We start from the raw sequence: 16,291 nt of genomic DNA, 5'->3' as shown, positions 1-16,291 counted from the left end.
AAAAGGATGTCGTGGGCAGGGAAGGGGATACAGTTATGGCCATGCAGTTATTGGATATCACCGCCATATAGTGATACCACCACCATACAATGATAAAACCACCATACAGTGACTGGATAAAAGGGTATAAGAGGGCACAGTACAGGGAATGACTATGGGCACTGCACAGGGTGTGGTAAGAGGACACAATGCAGGGTATAAAGGGGCACAGTACGGGGTGGGGGGCACAGTCACATGACCCTGTGACGTTAGAAGGTCCTTATGGTGAATGCTGTTCAGATGCCTCCATAATGAGAGGCAGAGGAGTGAGACAGGGGCCCTGGGTGGACAGGAGGGGTGGACACAGCAAGTAGGGGGAAGGGGCTCTGAGGGGGATTCATACAAGAAGTAGGGGCAGGAGGTCTGTGCAGGGCAGCAATAGGAGATAGGAGGGTGAAACAGGAGCTCTGGATACACAGGGGAGGAAAGAAGACAGCAGGGGCCCCATGAGGATGAGATAGGACAGGATATGGGGGGGGGGCAGGTATCATGGAGGCAAACTGCTTAATGAAACAGTAATACAACTAAATAGAATGAAGCAGCAGCCGATCGGAGAGTCCCCCCCTTCTGTCCCACAGACAAGAGACAGTCACAGTGCAGACTCACTCACAGACTGTCTTCACACGTCTCTGCTCCAGCCCTGCGGTCTCTCTCCTCAGGCAGCATGTGTCCTGTGTAGAGGGGGCGTGTCCTGTGTAGAGGGGGCGTTTTCGGTGTAGACGGGGCGTGTCCTGTGTAGAGGGGACGTGTCCTGTGTAGAGGGGGCGTGTCTGAGTCTCTGCAGCTCAGAGGGCCCCACCAAAGGGGTACTGCGTAAGTGAAATGACAGCAGTGAGAGCTCCCATCTGTATTGATGGAAGTGCTCATAGCAGTTCAGTGGGCCCCCCCAGGAGCATTGGGCCCCGGCACTTGCCCGGGGATGCCGGGTTATGACTCCGGCCCTGCCTCTCAGGTCTAACATCTTTCAAAACCAAGACTTGCAATTCTGTTGTTTGCAATGGTGGAGGTGTCATTTTCACAAAATCATTGTCCACTTGGAGAATGCAGAATCTGTAAATAAGTTATACAGGGTGACATACAATGAACAGGTCGGATTGAAGGAAGTATGATTGTGGTTTGTAGTCTGTTACCATAGAGACAAATAGGTCTGCAGGGGAGCTGCAAAAGACAAAGGTAAAGCACCTTCTAACAGAATTAAATAGGCAAATGCAGATATTCTGTGACTACAATGCAAAAGCAAACAGTCATAATGTGCAGATATGCTAATATGTAACTTTTTTTTATTTTATTGCATTACTGCTATATTTAGGCTGCTTTCACAGGAGCGAGTTGAACGCAGGTGTCTGTTGAAGCTCCCGTACTGACCGGATTGCATAGCATTATATTGATTTATGATGCCGTGTAACCCTTCTCCAGTTCTGGAATGTATTGTAAAACACTGATATCATTATGTCAGTGTTATCCAATACATTCCAGAACTCTAAGGGTTACATTGCATCATAAATCAATAATAATGCCATGGATTATATATGGAGAGGTTTGGAGAGATATGGAGAGATTTGTGACGAATTTAGACAAATTTAAAGTCCTAAAACCCAGCTTTGCAACTTTTTAAATGCCATTGCAACTAGATTTAGTTGCAGCTGGGATTTTTATGCCACCCTCGTCTGTTTCTGAAAAGGGGATGTCACAATGTAGGGAGAAGGGAGGAACACCAGAATGACAACCGAAGGAAAATGACCCAAAACTAGGCCTCACAGCTAGGGAAAGGAAAAGGTCACCACCTAGGAAAACCCTAAACCTAGCCCTGACTCCTGTCAGTATGAATAGACCCTGAAGGTGGGAATATTCATACATCGGATACCTAGGCCCTAGATACCCTGAAAATCCCTAGGCGTACTAACAGGGTCTGAGACCACTGGTTCCTTCCCAGATGAATGATCCAGCGTCTCCCTGAGGCCTAGGAAACAATAAGCAAAAGGGGAAAACAAAATACAAAGGGGAGAACACTTATCTTTAATAGAAAATGGATGGGCAGGAACTCAGAAGAGGACAACACACCAGCTCTTCCAACTCCAAGAAGATAATATCAAATGCATGGTAGGAAGTGTGAGTCCAGACTAAATAGAGGACTAGTAATGACCACAAGCTACACCTGAAACAAGGTGTGGTCATACCAACAACAACACTGCAAAGTGAAACCGAGAGGCTGTCAGATAACATCACGTAATGCAAGTCTCTCTGATCTGCTAACCTCTGTCACCACCATAAAAACTGTTATGTAGCTGACTGACATTAGCAATTCGCCCATGTCAGCACTACATAACAGTATGTTTCTAACAGTAGTTCCTGAAGCCGTTTTTGTTAAAAACGTACTTTTATAGATATGCTAATGAGCCTCTAGGTGCTATGTGGGCGTCATTAGCACCTAGAGGGCTCCGTTCACTAACCATTTCAGCCGCCCATCGCATCCCTCCAGCCCGCCCCGCTCCTGTTGATTGACGTGAAGCGTCTCAGTATCGAGTACCAATTCCCGCGCCTGCGCCGTGCGCTTCTGTATTCGGCGCAGGCGCAGTGAGTGAATGCCGCTCTCCTGGTGCCGGCTTCCTCATTGTAACATAGTTGGTGCAGGCGCAGTGAGGAAGCTGGCGCCGGGAGAATACAGTAGCGCACGGCGCAGGAGCGGGAATTGGTACTCGATACTGAGAAGTTTCACGTCAATCAACAGGAGCCGGGCGGGCTGGAGGGACACGATGGGCGGCTGAAATGGTTAGTGAACGGAGCCCTCTAGGTGCTAATGATGCCCACATAGCACCTAGAGGCTCATTAGCATATCTGTAAAAGTACGTTTTTAACAAAAATGGCTGCAGGAACTACTGTTAGAAACATACTGTTATGTAGTGCTGACATTAGCGCATCGCTTTAGTCAGTCAGCTACATAACAGTATTTCTGGTGGTAGAAACCCTTGAAATCTACACCAGCTATAAGATTGAGTAGACTTTAGTCTGGTGCACGGACTGCCAGAGAAGGCATTTCATTCATGACAAGGCCTGCACCTCGTCTCCTCCAGCAGGGATCATCGAGACCAGCTTAGCACATGCAATCAGGGCCTTAGTTTATCCTTTTTTTCTAAATCTTTTTTAGGACAATGCAGACTTTTTCTACATCGATGTCTGGTCTTCTAAATACACCTGGGGAGGAGAGTCTCCACCCGATGAGGGGTCCATGGCGGTCATCACAAAAGGGCAAATCATACTACTGGATGAGAGTACTCCAGTACTAAAGATGTTGCTGATCCAAGGTAATGAATAATACACTGAAAGTAAATCTGAGAAAGCGTATACATTTTCTTCTTCCCGTTGTCCTTTGTGTTCCTCCTCTGAATGTATAACTGTGTGAGTTGGACGCTATTTATTTCTTAAAAAAATACATGAAAGAAACCTGTCATCTAGAAAAAAAAAACATTTTCCCGCATCAATTATCCTAAGCCAAAGCAGAGAGCGACTACAAAAAGTAGCCCTTGCTTTGGAGGACAGCCCACTGATTTCTATGTATATCATGTAATGCCTTGTTTCCCCTGTGGAGGCACTGCAGGGTAATTGATCACTTACTTGCAGGTTCCAGCTGATTGCTGGATACCCTGTGATCAGTTTATGGTTGGGGACCCTTATTAACAAAAAGGGATTGTCAACAGAAGAAAGCCCAGCAAGAGGACGCATTACTTGTGTCTCAGGAGTTTTTGTGTTAGTATTAATAGCAAATAATATACTAATCTTACCGATCACACTCTGGTCCCTTGCTGCCAGTCTTGACTCTTGACTACCTCTGCTTCTCTAGAGGTGGTAATGTGACATGACATCCTTTGTGACGACAGCCCAGTTACTGGCCATGTTGCTCACCAAACGCATTGTCACTATAGACATCTTGTCAACTCTCAAGAGGAGCAACAGAGGTGGCACAAGACCAGAGCAGAGCTGGTAACATCAGTAGATTGCATTTTTATTTTGAGGATGATTTTGAGTATGGTGTATACAACTGGATTTGGATGACTTGTACAACATTTTTTAAAAAGTACAACATGCAGCAGAAAAAAACTCACTAGCATAAACCCGGCCTTTTTCCTTTCTGTGTCCTCCATTTGATATAACCCAGTAATATACACAGTCCTTTCACTTTTACAACAGGAGGAACTCTGATTTTTGATGAAGCAGATATAGAGCTGCAGTCTGAGAACATCCTCATTACAGATGGCGGTGCTCTTCAGGTATTCAAAGCCTAATATTTACTGTGCTATGGAATCAAATAGTTAATAACCAGGTATTGGATGGAATTATTGGATTGACGTCATGGTACGGTAAATATCAAATAAAATATTTGTTTTTAGATTGGAACCGAGGCAGCTCCATTCCAGCACAAAGCAATAATCACCTTGCATGGCCACTTACGTTCTCCAGAGTTGCCAGTATATGGAGCTAAGACGTTGGCTGTGAGGCAGGGGACCCTGGACCTTCATGGTAAATTTTAGTAAAAATAAATTTATGATAACAGGCTGTAAAAAAATGCCTTTACAACTACCACCATTGTAGCCCATTCTCATCCACATTCTGCTGCCTCTGATCTGAGCTCACATTTACCATCAGCTCCCTGCTGATTCAGTGTGGGTGCAAAGTCTTTGCACTCTAGAAGATAATGTCCTACTCCTTATACCAGTTACTGTGCAAGTGATGTGTAGAAGGACAAGGATAACCCACAATACAGAGGATTGCTTTTTAAAAGATCAGATATGCTATTACAAGTGCCAAAGACTCAGTGATTCCATCAGAAGCCAGCAGAAACCTACATATCAATTGAATCTACATAAAATGTTGAGTAACATGGTATATACAACGCCTGTACTGATGGATAGTTACAGTCTGTATATTAGTAAAGCGCTGTATTCATAAACTCACAGGTTTCATGGCTTCGATCTTCCTGCATTCCCTACTAGTTCAGTGTCTGCACAGATATTGCTCTGGTAATCTGCCGTCTGGAAAGTTTCATCTTTATACCCGAAACCGTGCAGCAATGAGAAGTAGGAACTCTGCCCCCCCTTCCCCTGCAATATAGAAGTGCAGCTGAGCTGTTAGGAGGGAGTCTGGCAAGTTTTTCAACTGTTTCCAAAAGCAGCAGAATAATGAATACAGCTCTGAGGTATAATACAGGCGGTAAATCAAGACCAGTACAAGTCAGAACAGTAATGTAAAGTCTGTATAATGTTACTCAACTTTTTCATAGATTCATTCTGTATGTAAACTGTAATGGTGGTCAGTGGTCTGTGTCATAGGGTAAGTTTTTTCTTCTTCTCTAGGTATCCCCATTCCTGTTACATGGACTAGGCTTGCTCAGACAGTGGAATCGGGAAACTCTACTATAATTCTACAGAAAAGTGTGACTTGGAAAGCGGGAGATGAAATAGTGATCGCATCCACAGGTCACAGGTACATATATGAGAATCACACCGTAATACATCATGAAAATGCATTGGAATTAATGGTTAAAAAAACACAATATGCAAGGGGCGTGCAGAAAAGAGCACAGCACCTGCTAGTTCTTATTTAGACCTGTTTCTGGGAAAGCTAGGTAACAATATGGCTGTCATTATAGGTACTACAAGGATAATCGTTCATTTCTAACGATAATTTGTTTTCCCTTAGTCCTAACAGCTCCACAGATGGGGTTAACTGCCCCCCGTGGACTGGTAGGATCGGCGGAATTGTTAATGAGCCCAAAGAATAACCAATAGAAGAACTCCAGCTCCCTTAAAGGGAGGAGTTCGCTCCCCAGCCCAGCGTGTCTATACCAAGAAAAGTACTTAGGGCGGGAAAATTTGTGTGCTGCTGTTAGGACTAAGGGAAAACAAATTATCGTTAGAAATTAACGATTCCCTTACGTCCTACTAGCAGCACAGATGGGGAGATAGCAAGAAGAATCCCCTAGGGAGGGTCCTCATGCCCGGCAGAAGTAAGAACTGTCTGCCCGAAGGCCGAAAACTCTGTTACCTTAGCATCTATTCTATAATGAGAGATGAAGGTTGATTCAGAGCTCCAGGAAGCCGCCTTACAGATCAACTCTAGGGGGAGAAGACTTCTCTCCGTGACAGAGGTAGCTACGGCCCTAGTAGAATGGGCCCTCATGAACTCCGGAGGATCTAAGGATTGCGAGGTGAAAGCTTCCCTAATGGCTTCCTTGACCCAGCGACTAATAGTAGTTTTAGACGCCTTACGGCCTTTAGACTTACCGGCAAACAGGATGAAGAGGTTCTCATCTATCCTGAATTCTCTGGATCTATCCACATAGATCTGGAATCATCTCGATCTGCCCAGTGGATGTCGAACTGGAACATCAGAGGAGGAGGTGGAGAATAATACAGGTAGAGAAATGACCTGATTGATATTTTGAAAAGTTAGAACCTTAGGTCTAAAATAAGGTAGAAATTTTAGAAGGACTCTGTCCTGTAAGAAAATGATGTATAGGTGTAAAGCGGAGAAAGCTTGCAGCTCCGAAATTCTTTTGGCTGAGGTTATAGCCAGAAGAAAGACCACCTTGAGTGTTAGAAATTTAAAGCTTGCCTCCTCCAAAGGTTCAAAGGGGGGAGATGCTAACCTCTTGAGAACTACTGACAAGTCCCATTGGGGAACGGGTTTCAGTATCATAGGCTTCAATCTTTCTGCTCCCTTAAAGAAGCGTTTGATGAGCGGGTCCCGAGAATATGGCCTGTTGAGACAGGCCGAGATGGCAAAAACTTGGACCTTCAGGGTAGAAGGGAAGAGACCTCTATCCAACCCATCCTGGAGGAATTGTAAGATCGCAGAGAGGGGCGGATCTGCAGACGCCACCTGGTTGGAACTACACCATGAGGTGAAGGTCCTCATGATCCGGGAGTAAGCCTTCATGGTAGACTCTGCTCTGGAATGCGACAAAGTTCTCAGGACCGACTCAGAGAGCCCATCCACTCTGAGAAGGGACTGATCAACCTCCAGGCTGTCAGGTTGAATCTGTGCAGATCTGGGCAGAGATGCGTGTCCCACGACACCAGGGTCTGCTCCGGGGGAGTTTCCAATATTGTCCCCGACTCATCTGAATGAGCTGGGTAAACCAGGATCTCCTGGGCCAAAATGGTATGATGGCTATTACCGAGGCCTGATCCTAACGGATTTTCATCAATACCCTCGGAATCATGGAAAAGGGAGGGAAGATGTAAGCCAGCCACTGTATTGTCAGAGCATCTATCGCCAGGGGGTTGTCCTCCCTATATAGGGAACAGATCCTCTGTACCTTGGCGTTGAACCTGGTTGCCATAAGATCCACTTCTGGCATACCCCATCTGAGGACTAGCTGCTTGAAGATCTCCGGATGCAGTGACCACTCCATGGTCGGTAAGCCGCAACTTAGGCAATCTGCAATGATGTTGAGGGTGCCTCGGATATGAGTGGCAGATAGATGGGATAGGTTCAGCTCTGCCCACCGCAGAATTACCCCAATTTCTGAAAGAAGGGGTAAGGATCTTGTGCCTCCCCACTTGTTTATGTAAAGCACGGCAGTCATGTTGTCTGACTGGACTTTCACAGCTTTGCCCCGAATCTGAGGGGCGAAGTGAAGGAGGGCTAGCTGGATAGCATGCATCTCGCGGAGATTTGAGGAAAGATGCCGCTCCTGAGGAGACCAAGATCCCCGAACTGGGGATCCCCGAACTTGGTTGGATAGGGAGCACAGGGAATCTAGCCCCGCCGGGCTGCCTTTCCATTTGTTTAAGACCTCCGACTGAAGAGGTCAGAGGTGCCATAAAGCCCAAGGGACTGCATCCGCAGCCGCTGACATGAGCCCCAACATCTTCATGAGGGTCCGTATGGAGACTCGTCGTGGTACGTAAAGGAACCTTTCCAGGTCCTGAATCTGCGCTCCTCTTTCTGGCGTCAACTGGAGGGACATCTCCAGAGAGTCAACTACGAATCCTAGATAATGGATAGAAGTTGAAGGGCTCACGTTCGACTTCTGCCAGTTAATGATTCAGCCTAAGTGGAGCAGAAAGGAAATTGCGACACAAAGATGATGGGAAAGTAAAGGGACCGAAGAGGCTAGAAGGAGCCAATCGTCCAGGCAAGGAACAATGGTCAGTCCCTGTAGTCTCAGAGCTGCTACCACCGATACTACCACCTTGGTGAAGATAAGGGGGGCAGATAAGATTCCGAACGGGAGGGCGGCAAATTGATAGTGCCTGCGCACTCCTGAAATCTGGACCGCGATCCTGAGAAATTTCCAGGAGGAAGGATGGATCGGGATGTGGAGGTAAGCATCCTTGAGGTCCAGAGTAGCTATCACGTCCCCAGGACTGAGGAGGTGGCTGACTGACCTTATGGTTTCCATGCGGAACCTGGCTCTCCTTACGAAACAATTGAGGAATCTCAAATCTATGATCATCCGGAGATCTCCTGTCTTTTTGGGTACCAGGAATACTGGAGAATAAATCCCTAGACCCCTCTCCCCTGCCGGTATATCCTCCAGGGCTCCCTTGGAAATGTAGTCCTGGATATAGGACTCTAGGATCTTTTGTCTGGCCGGCAAAAAACTGCGCGTGCCGATGAATCTTTCTGGGGGGAGAGAAACGAGGACTATGGAATAGCCCGTAGCTACTATGCTTTGGACCCAGGGATCTGAGATTTCCTGGGCCCAAATGTGCTTGAAAAAAGCAAGACGACTCCCTACAGGGAGGTGAGGGAGGGGAACGGGAAAATCCAAAGGCGTAACGACAGGGGTAGCAGGGTTTATCCAAGAGCCTCTGAGAGGCCCATAGTCAGGAGGGTTTTGCCTCCCTGGTGGGTTTACGGGAGCGTCTAGAGAATTTTCTAGACTGCCCCCCCTAGTCTCTACGTCTGGCCTGCTGTCCGGGTCGACCCCCGCGAGCTTGTCCACCCCTGCCCCGAAAGGGCTGTTGGGGGAGACATTTTCTCTTTTTATCCGAGAGACCCTCCTTGATGGAGTCTAATTCTGAACCGAATAAACGGTTCGGTTCGAAAGGAAGCCCACAGAGGTTATATTTGGAAGCGTTGTCGGCATTCCAGGGCTTTAGCCACAGAGGTCTCCTAGCAGCTGACACTAGAGCCATTGTTTTGGCTGCCAATTTCAGCTGTAGCTGGGACGTGTCGCACAGGAAATTCATGGCCAGATTGACGGATTTGAAAGCGGCTAGGATGTCGTCTCGGGAGACACTCTGGTCGACATCAGTTTGGATTTGGTTCAGCCTAGATCTAAGGAAAGAAGAGACCTCTGTGGCCGCAATGGAGGTTGAGGCCGAAGCTGCGGCCGCCGAGTAACCCCTTCTTAGGGTGCATTCTGCCCTCCTATCTAGAGGGTCCTGCAGCGTAGACCCATCGTCTGCAGGAACCAGAGTGGGCCTGGACAGTTTGGCTATCGCCATGTCCACCTTAGGTATGGAACCCCATGATTCCACTAAGGGTTTAGCCATCGGAAACATTAACTTAAATTTCCGGGTGAGGACTGGACCTTTTTCTGGCTTTTTCCATTCTGTGCACATCACAGAAAGAAGGGTCTCATCTGCCTTAAAGACCCGCTGAGTCCGGCAGGCGGGATCAGAAGACTCCCCTATGTCAACATCATGGTCCCCCGACCTAATGGACTTTAGTAGCTTCTGTGTCTTTTCGGGTGGAAAGAAACATGAAGTTAATTCCTCCTCATCCGAGGAAGCTGACCCCACAGAAAGGGACATAGGTCTGTCAGTAGGGGGCGACAACCTCCATCGGAGTCTGAGAGGGAACCGGTAACCTCTCATTTAGAAGGCGTACGACAGCCTTGATGGAGTCGTCCACGTAAGTCTTAGCCCACTGGTACATATCCTGCATAGACGGTTCTGTAGCGGTGCCAGAACGCCAGCTGTCGCACCTGGAATAGGGGCAACTATCGTCAAGAGGCGTGTTGCAATCATAACAGGCCAGGTGTTTCCTCTTGGTCGCAGACTTCCGTTGCTGGTCTGACTCTCTAAGAGAAGCCATAGCTGAAACGAAAGAAGACAATTAAAACATCCCTAAAAAACGAAGGGAGCAAAAGACATTAATTAGCTGCACGAACCAGAGGAGAAAAAGTAAAGCACTTTAAAAGATAGAGGCTGAATGGAATTCAGATGATAGCAAAAAAAACTCTCACTGAAACACAGGAGACTCTGGAGCTAGCTTGTTAAAGCAGCGCAGCCAGAGACAGACTGAAGCTATCAGGGAGCTTAAGAAGGGAACAGCTCCACCCAGGGGAGGGGCCCAGCCACTAGCCCTCCCCCAGGAGTCATCGTAACAGCTATATGTAGTTAAACATTACTGTGGTAAAGAAATACATCTTAATTGCCTTTACATCGCCCACCCCTCCTGTGAAAACAAACCCCCGGCTGGCAACAACTAGTTTGCTTTAAGCAGAAGGGAAAAACGACATCAGCCGAAAGATCGGAAGTGACGCCGCAGCCGGCTGCGCGTCACTTCCGGTCATAGCGGCGCCCATGCCACGCCGGAGTCTGAGCGAGCCGAGGCATCCAGGAGGGGAAAACTCAGTAAGTAAAGAGAACACATCGCCCCCAAATATCGCTAAATATAGCAGCTGAATGGGGGAATGAAAAGAATAAGCGCAGGGAAAAAAGCGCTAGATGTAAGGACAAAAAATGGAGACCAAGGAAAGATTAGAGTAATGGTCTCCAACTCCCAGAGAGGGAGAGCTTCGCCAGTCCACCTGTCCAAAGGACAGAAAAAAACACGCTGGGCTGGGGGGCGAACCCCTCCCTTTAAGAGAGCTGGAGTTCTTCTATTGGTTATTCTTTGGTCCTACCAGTCCACGGGGGGGGGGGGGGGGGGGGGGGGGGGGCAGTTAACCCCATCTGTGCTGCTGGTAGGACGTAAGGGAATCACTAATTAATTTGCTAAACGTCTAGGTAGCAAATGTTTCTACAATATACAGTCCCCCATTTCTGTTGCCCAACAAGCCATTTTTGGGATATTTGCTTTACACCAGACTGAGCGATATAAGATAAAGTATTCATATAATGGACTATAGTGTTGTGGTCACTATGCAGAGAGGGGAGGCAGCTGAGGCATGACCAACCACTGTTGTCAGTGTTATCTGCCTCCTGATTTATAATTTACGTGTTGCCTTTTATTGTAATCCTGCTCTCTGATGATAAGTAGATAACTATTGATGCCCCAGCACAAGCTCAAAGTAATCTGTAAATTGTGTTAAAAATAAAAATTTTACCTAAGGAATCCATTAATGTAAAACTTTACAGCACATTATTGTCCATAATTAATTTTATTATCCTCTGACAGACTCAGCCAAAGTCAGAATGAAAAGCGGACTATTCAGTCTGTATCTGGAGATGGCACAGTCCTGACCCTAACACAGCCATTACTCTACAAACACCTGGGAATTTCGGTCACTCTACCTGACGGTACTGTTTTTGAGGCCAGAGCAGAAGTAGGTCTCCTCACTAGAAACATCGTTGTCAGGGGGTCAACCAATGTGGAATGGAGCGACAGCACAGCGGCCTGTCCGGATGGATTTGATACTGGTAATGTGATGGTTTGTTCTGGAATATGATGATGCATCACAGCATACATTTTATGTTGTCTATATGGTGTATATTGGTGGAGACCCTTTTCATGGTTGCCCCCTCATATCTTATGGATTAGAATGTTTTTTAGGATAATATTTCACTTAAATACGGATCTTCTTACACAACTTCTGTCTTAATCTCAGAAGGAGACAGACATGAAAAGTTCTCTCATTAAATAAAAAACTTTTTTTATGGAAAATTGTTGAATATTGTAAAAAGTCAAGACATAAATGAAAATCGCATTGCTGTATACAGCTGGAGGTTCTCAGACTTCTTAGCAAAAGTTAAGATGCCTCCTCTGCAAATAAAATTTTGAAACTCTGTAGGTTTAGTTTTTGAATAAAGTTGTACATCTCCATCCATGTCCTACAGTAATTGTCTGGCAACCCTTGATCAATAGTCTAGTCCAAGCAATGGTGAAACTCTTGAATGATCGTTCCCTAAGATCATTTTGGGTGGGTTGGGGGAAGATATTGAAGTTTTGTAGTTTATGATGATGAAAAATCTGAGGATTTCCTTAAGTTACTCTTTTTTAATATTCGTCATGTTCTTATTTAGGTGAATTTGCCACACAGACGTGTTTCCAGGGAAGATTTGGAGAGGAAATAGGGAGTGATCAATTTGGAGGATGTATAATGTTCCATGCTCCAAAACCTAATCAACTTCTGTCCATTGGAAGAATAGAATATGTGGAAGTAAGTGTGTCAAGCTAAAAATAGTGGCGAACAATTTTAAATTTTTTCACTTTTTCTTCTTGTCACATTATATAAGAAATATACATCATACGAAGAAAAAAAAATCTACACTACCAATAGTGATTTCACTTCAAATTACCATGTACATCAATATCTTCATCCAACATTACTTACATAGTGTCAGACACGAATGTGTTTATACCCACGTGTGGACATTGAGGTGGATTTTGTTTTGAATCTGCACAAAATCTTTGTGCCGGTGACAGAAGTCGGATCTGAAGAGCTTATAGGCCCGGACATATTTCTTTAAAGGCTTAATATAGGAGTAATTCTCCTTCTAGGTTCTCATTCACACTTGACATTTTGTACTTTAAAACTCTCTGCACCAGCTGGATCTCTGTAAGGAGAACCAGTAACCCCTATGAGCTGCCTTGAAGGCTTCTCAGCCAGCCAGTACTCTGCTCTGTACGGACCAGGAGCAAGAGCTCTGAAACATCTGTCTACAGATGAGTTTCTCTGATATAGCTGATTTGTTAGTCATGTTCCAAGGCCCTTTAATGGGTCACATATTGACTCACAGTGTAGACAGTTTTCTTCTTTTCTGAAGAAGAGCTAATTTCCAAAGTACTTACTCTGTAAGGAGTACCAGTGCCTTCCAAAAGCTGCATTTTGCCCATAATGCAAACATTTTTTGATGAGGTAATATATAACAATCCTTTAAATTGAATGTGCCATAAGAAAAAAAACTATTGTTTAAATCATGTTTTTATGCTAAACACTTTTTAATATAATGTTGTGATGTTATTTTTTAATTTTCATGTCAATATCTACATTTAAACAAAAAACATAAAATCATGCAGTTTTCGTACTGGAAACTGAGCTTAAACAAATTATGCAGTAATGGATAATGATGAGTTATGTTCAGGATAGGTCATCATTATCAGATTGGTTGGGGTTTGAGTCCCGATACCTCTGCTGATCAGCTATTGCAGGGAGCCGCAGCACTCACCGGAGCTCAACATCTTTCCAAAGCACATCGCTGTACATAGTATAGTGGCTGTGCTTGGTATTGCAGCTCAGCCCTATTCACCTTAATGGGGCTGAGCTGTAACTAGGCCATGTGACCGATGTATGGTGACATCACATGTCCTAGGAAGAGGCCACGGCACTCACGGAGCTCTGGTCTGTTCTAACAGCCGACACCGAGGACCCCTGCAGATCTTATATTGATTACCTATCCTGAGGATTGGTCATCAATATCATTACCGAATAACCTTTTCAATAATAGGCACTATTTATTGATTTGTACAGATCACTTTACTGCAGCTATCTGCTTATCATTACAGACATGATTACAATAGCAGATATCACCTCAGTGTATAGATAACACATGGTCCACCATTCACAATAGGTGATTGCCAAAGCTTATCTACTTCTTCCTGACCTCTGCATAGGTCACAGAGCATGCCTAGAAAATTCTCCCCTAAAGGTCCACGAGGTTTCCTCCTGTCTATTGTGTCCATGGCCCATGTGGCTGCTGCTATAAAATATTTATCTAAATACTCTCTAAATGCTGTTAAGAACAACCTAGGGTAGATGGCCGCCCCCATAATCATGTTCAGGAAAAGGAATTTTATTTAAAAAAAATATACAATGAGAAAATAAAAACAGATTAGAAAAAAGGAGATGTGCTGCTATCTGGCACATTCTCTTTTAAGTAGCTTTCAAGTGATTGATCATTGTGGTTAATGATTGAATGAATACAATGTAATTAACTGATAAAATACTGTACATATTTTACTGAGAATTTTAATACTTGTACATAATAATAATAATATAATAATAATAATACTAATAATAAAGAAAAACATTTTATTTTTATTTTTTTAGGTTTTCCATGCAGGGCAGGCTTTCAGGTTAGGCCGGTATCCAATACACTGGCATTTAATGGGTGATGTCCAGTATAAATCGTATGTGCGTGGTTGTGGAATTCATCAGACCTACAACAGAGCAGTGACCATCCACAATACCCACCACCTACTTGTGGAAAATAATGTAATCTACGATATCATGGGAGGAGCGTTCTTCATTGAAGATGGCATTGAGCACGGAAACATACTTCAGTACAACTTGGCTGTGTTTGTTAAGCAAAGTACCAGCTTGCTCAATGATGATGTTACCCCAGCAGCATTTTGGGTTACCAATCCAAATAACACAATCAGACACAATGCCGCTGCTGGTGGCACCCACTTTGGCTTCTGGTACAGGATGCACAATAACCCAGATGGATCTTCCTATGATTCTAACATTTGCCAGAAATTGGTGCCACTTGGAGAATTCTACAATAACACAGTTCACTCTCAGGGATGGTTTGGCATATGGATTTTTGAGAATTACTTCCCAGTGGTAGGTGGAAGTTGCTATTCTTCTACACCATTCCCGGCTATATTCAAGTCTTTGACCACTTGGAATTGTCAGAAAGGAGCAGAATGGGTCAATGGCGGTGCTCTCCAGTTCCACAACTTCACCATGGTCAATAATGAGGACTCTGGCATAGAAACTAAGAGAATCATTTTAAATTATGTTGGTGGATGGGGAGAGGCCAGCGGAGCTGTCCTAAAAAATGCTATAATCGTGGGACATCTGGATGAGCTAGGACTTGGTCCTAATTACTGCACTGCTAGAGGCATCACCCTCCCATTTGATGAAGGACTTACTGTTTCGTCTGTAAAGTTCATCAACTTTGACCGATCAAACTGTGCAGCCATCGCCGTCACATCTATTACTGGACTCTGCTCAGACAGATGTGGAGGCTGGAGTGCAAAGTTTAATGGAATACAATACTTCAATTCACCCAAAAAGGCAGGATTTAGATGGGAGCATGAAGTTGTTCTAATTGATACCGATGGGACATTGACAGGTAAATACATAACCATCTTAGAGAAGGCATCAGCCCAAACTTTTCATCAACCCACCAATTTAATTAGAAACATTGTCATGAGAGCAATTCTTAAAGGGTTTCTACCACTTGCTTCTGACACATTTGGTTTTCAGACACTAGCGATCCGCTAGTGTCTGATGTACCATACAAGCTAATTATTATATTAATCCGTTCGGCCGTTTGGTTAAAAAAAGGACTTTTATATTTATGCAAATGAGCCTCTAGGTGCTATGCGGGCGTTTTTCCAGCACCTAGAGGCTCCGTCTACCTTGCTAAACTGCCGCCCAGCTCCTCGCTCCAGCACGCCCATCTTCAACTCAAATCGATCCTCCCCCTGCTTCTGCCTTCCGAAATCCCGCGCCTGCGCCGTTCGTCGCGGCATTCGGAGGCATTCGGCGCAGGCGCGAGATTTCGGAAGGCAGAAGCAGGGGGAGGATCGATTTGAGTTGAAGATGGGCGTGCTGGAGCGAGGAGCTGGGCGGCAGTTTAGCAAGGTAGACGGAGCCTCTAGGTGCTGGAAAAACGCCCGCATAGCACCTAGAGGCTCATTTGCATAAATATAAAAGTCCTTTTTTTAACCAAACGGCCGAACGGATTGATATAATAATTAGCTTGTATGGTACATCAGACACTAGCGGATCGCTAGTGTCTGAAAACTAAATGTGTCAGAAGCAAGTGGTAGAAACCCTTTAAGCTGATCATAAAGGCTTATTTGGTCAACACCTATTTCTCTTGACTCCACCGAAAACTTTTAAGCCTGGCTTGGCCAACCATGCATGTTTATTTCAATGTGGAGAGGGGAATAACACCTGCCACCAACCCTTCTGGCAGTGGCTTATCTCCTATGGCAACAAAGGATTGGATATATTGAAATCCAACATGCCTAATTCCTCTTACCCCCAATATTTGCCATTGAAAAGAATTGTAAGGCCCCCCAAAAAACATCCTGCCAAAATTGGTGGTTTTAGCCTGCA

At 45.1% G+C, this 16,291-nt stretch overlaps 1 protein-coding gene across 1 annotated transcript in view; it reads left to right on the top strand.

The window, feature by feature from the left end:
- Positions 1-16,291, top strand: part of LOC122939297 (fibrocystin-L-like) — a gene marked incomplete at its 3' end in the record, with an annotated part of 164,001 nt that overhangs the window by 94,083 nt on the left and 53,627 nt on the right. The window contains 7 exon segments of the mRNA XM_044295368.1: positions 3,185-3,341; positions 4,225-4,304; positions 4,425-4,554; positions 5,388-5,517; positions 11,395-11,636; positions 12,240-12,376; positions 14,267-15,296. Of these exon segments, the coding sequence (XP_044151303.1) occupies positions 3,185-3,341; positions 4,225-4,304; positions 4,425-4,554; positions 5,388-5,517; positions 11,395-11,636; positions 12,240-12,376; positions 14,267-15,296 (1,906 nt within the window).

Source organism: Bufo gargarizans, chromosome 5 (assembly GCF_014858855.1).
Source record: "Bufo gargarizans isolate SCDJY-AF-19 chromosome 5, ASM1485885v1, whole genome shotgun sequence".
Lineage (NCBI taxonomy): Eukaryota > Metazoa > Chordata > Amphibia > Anura > Bufonidae > Bufo > Bufo gargarizans.
The sequence above is the reverse complement of the archived record's forward strand: the minus strand, read 5'-3'. Positions and strand labels throughout refer to the sequence as shown.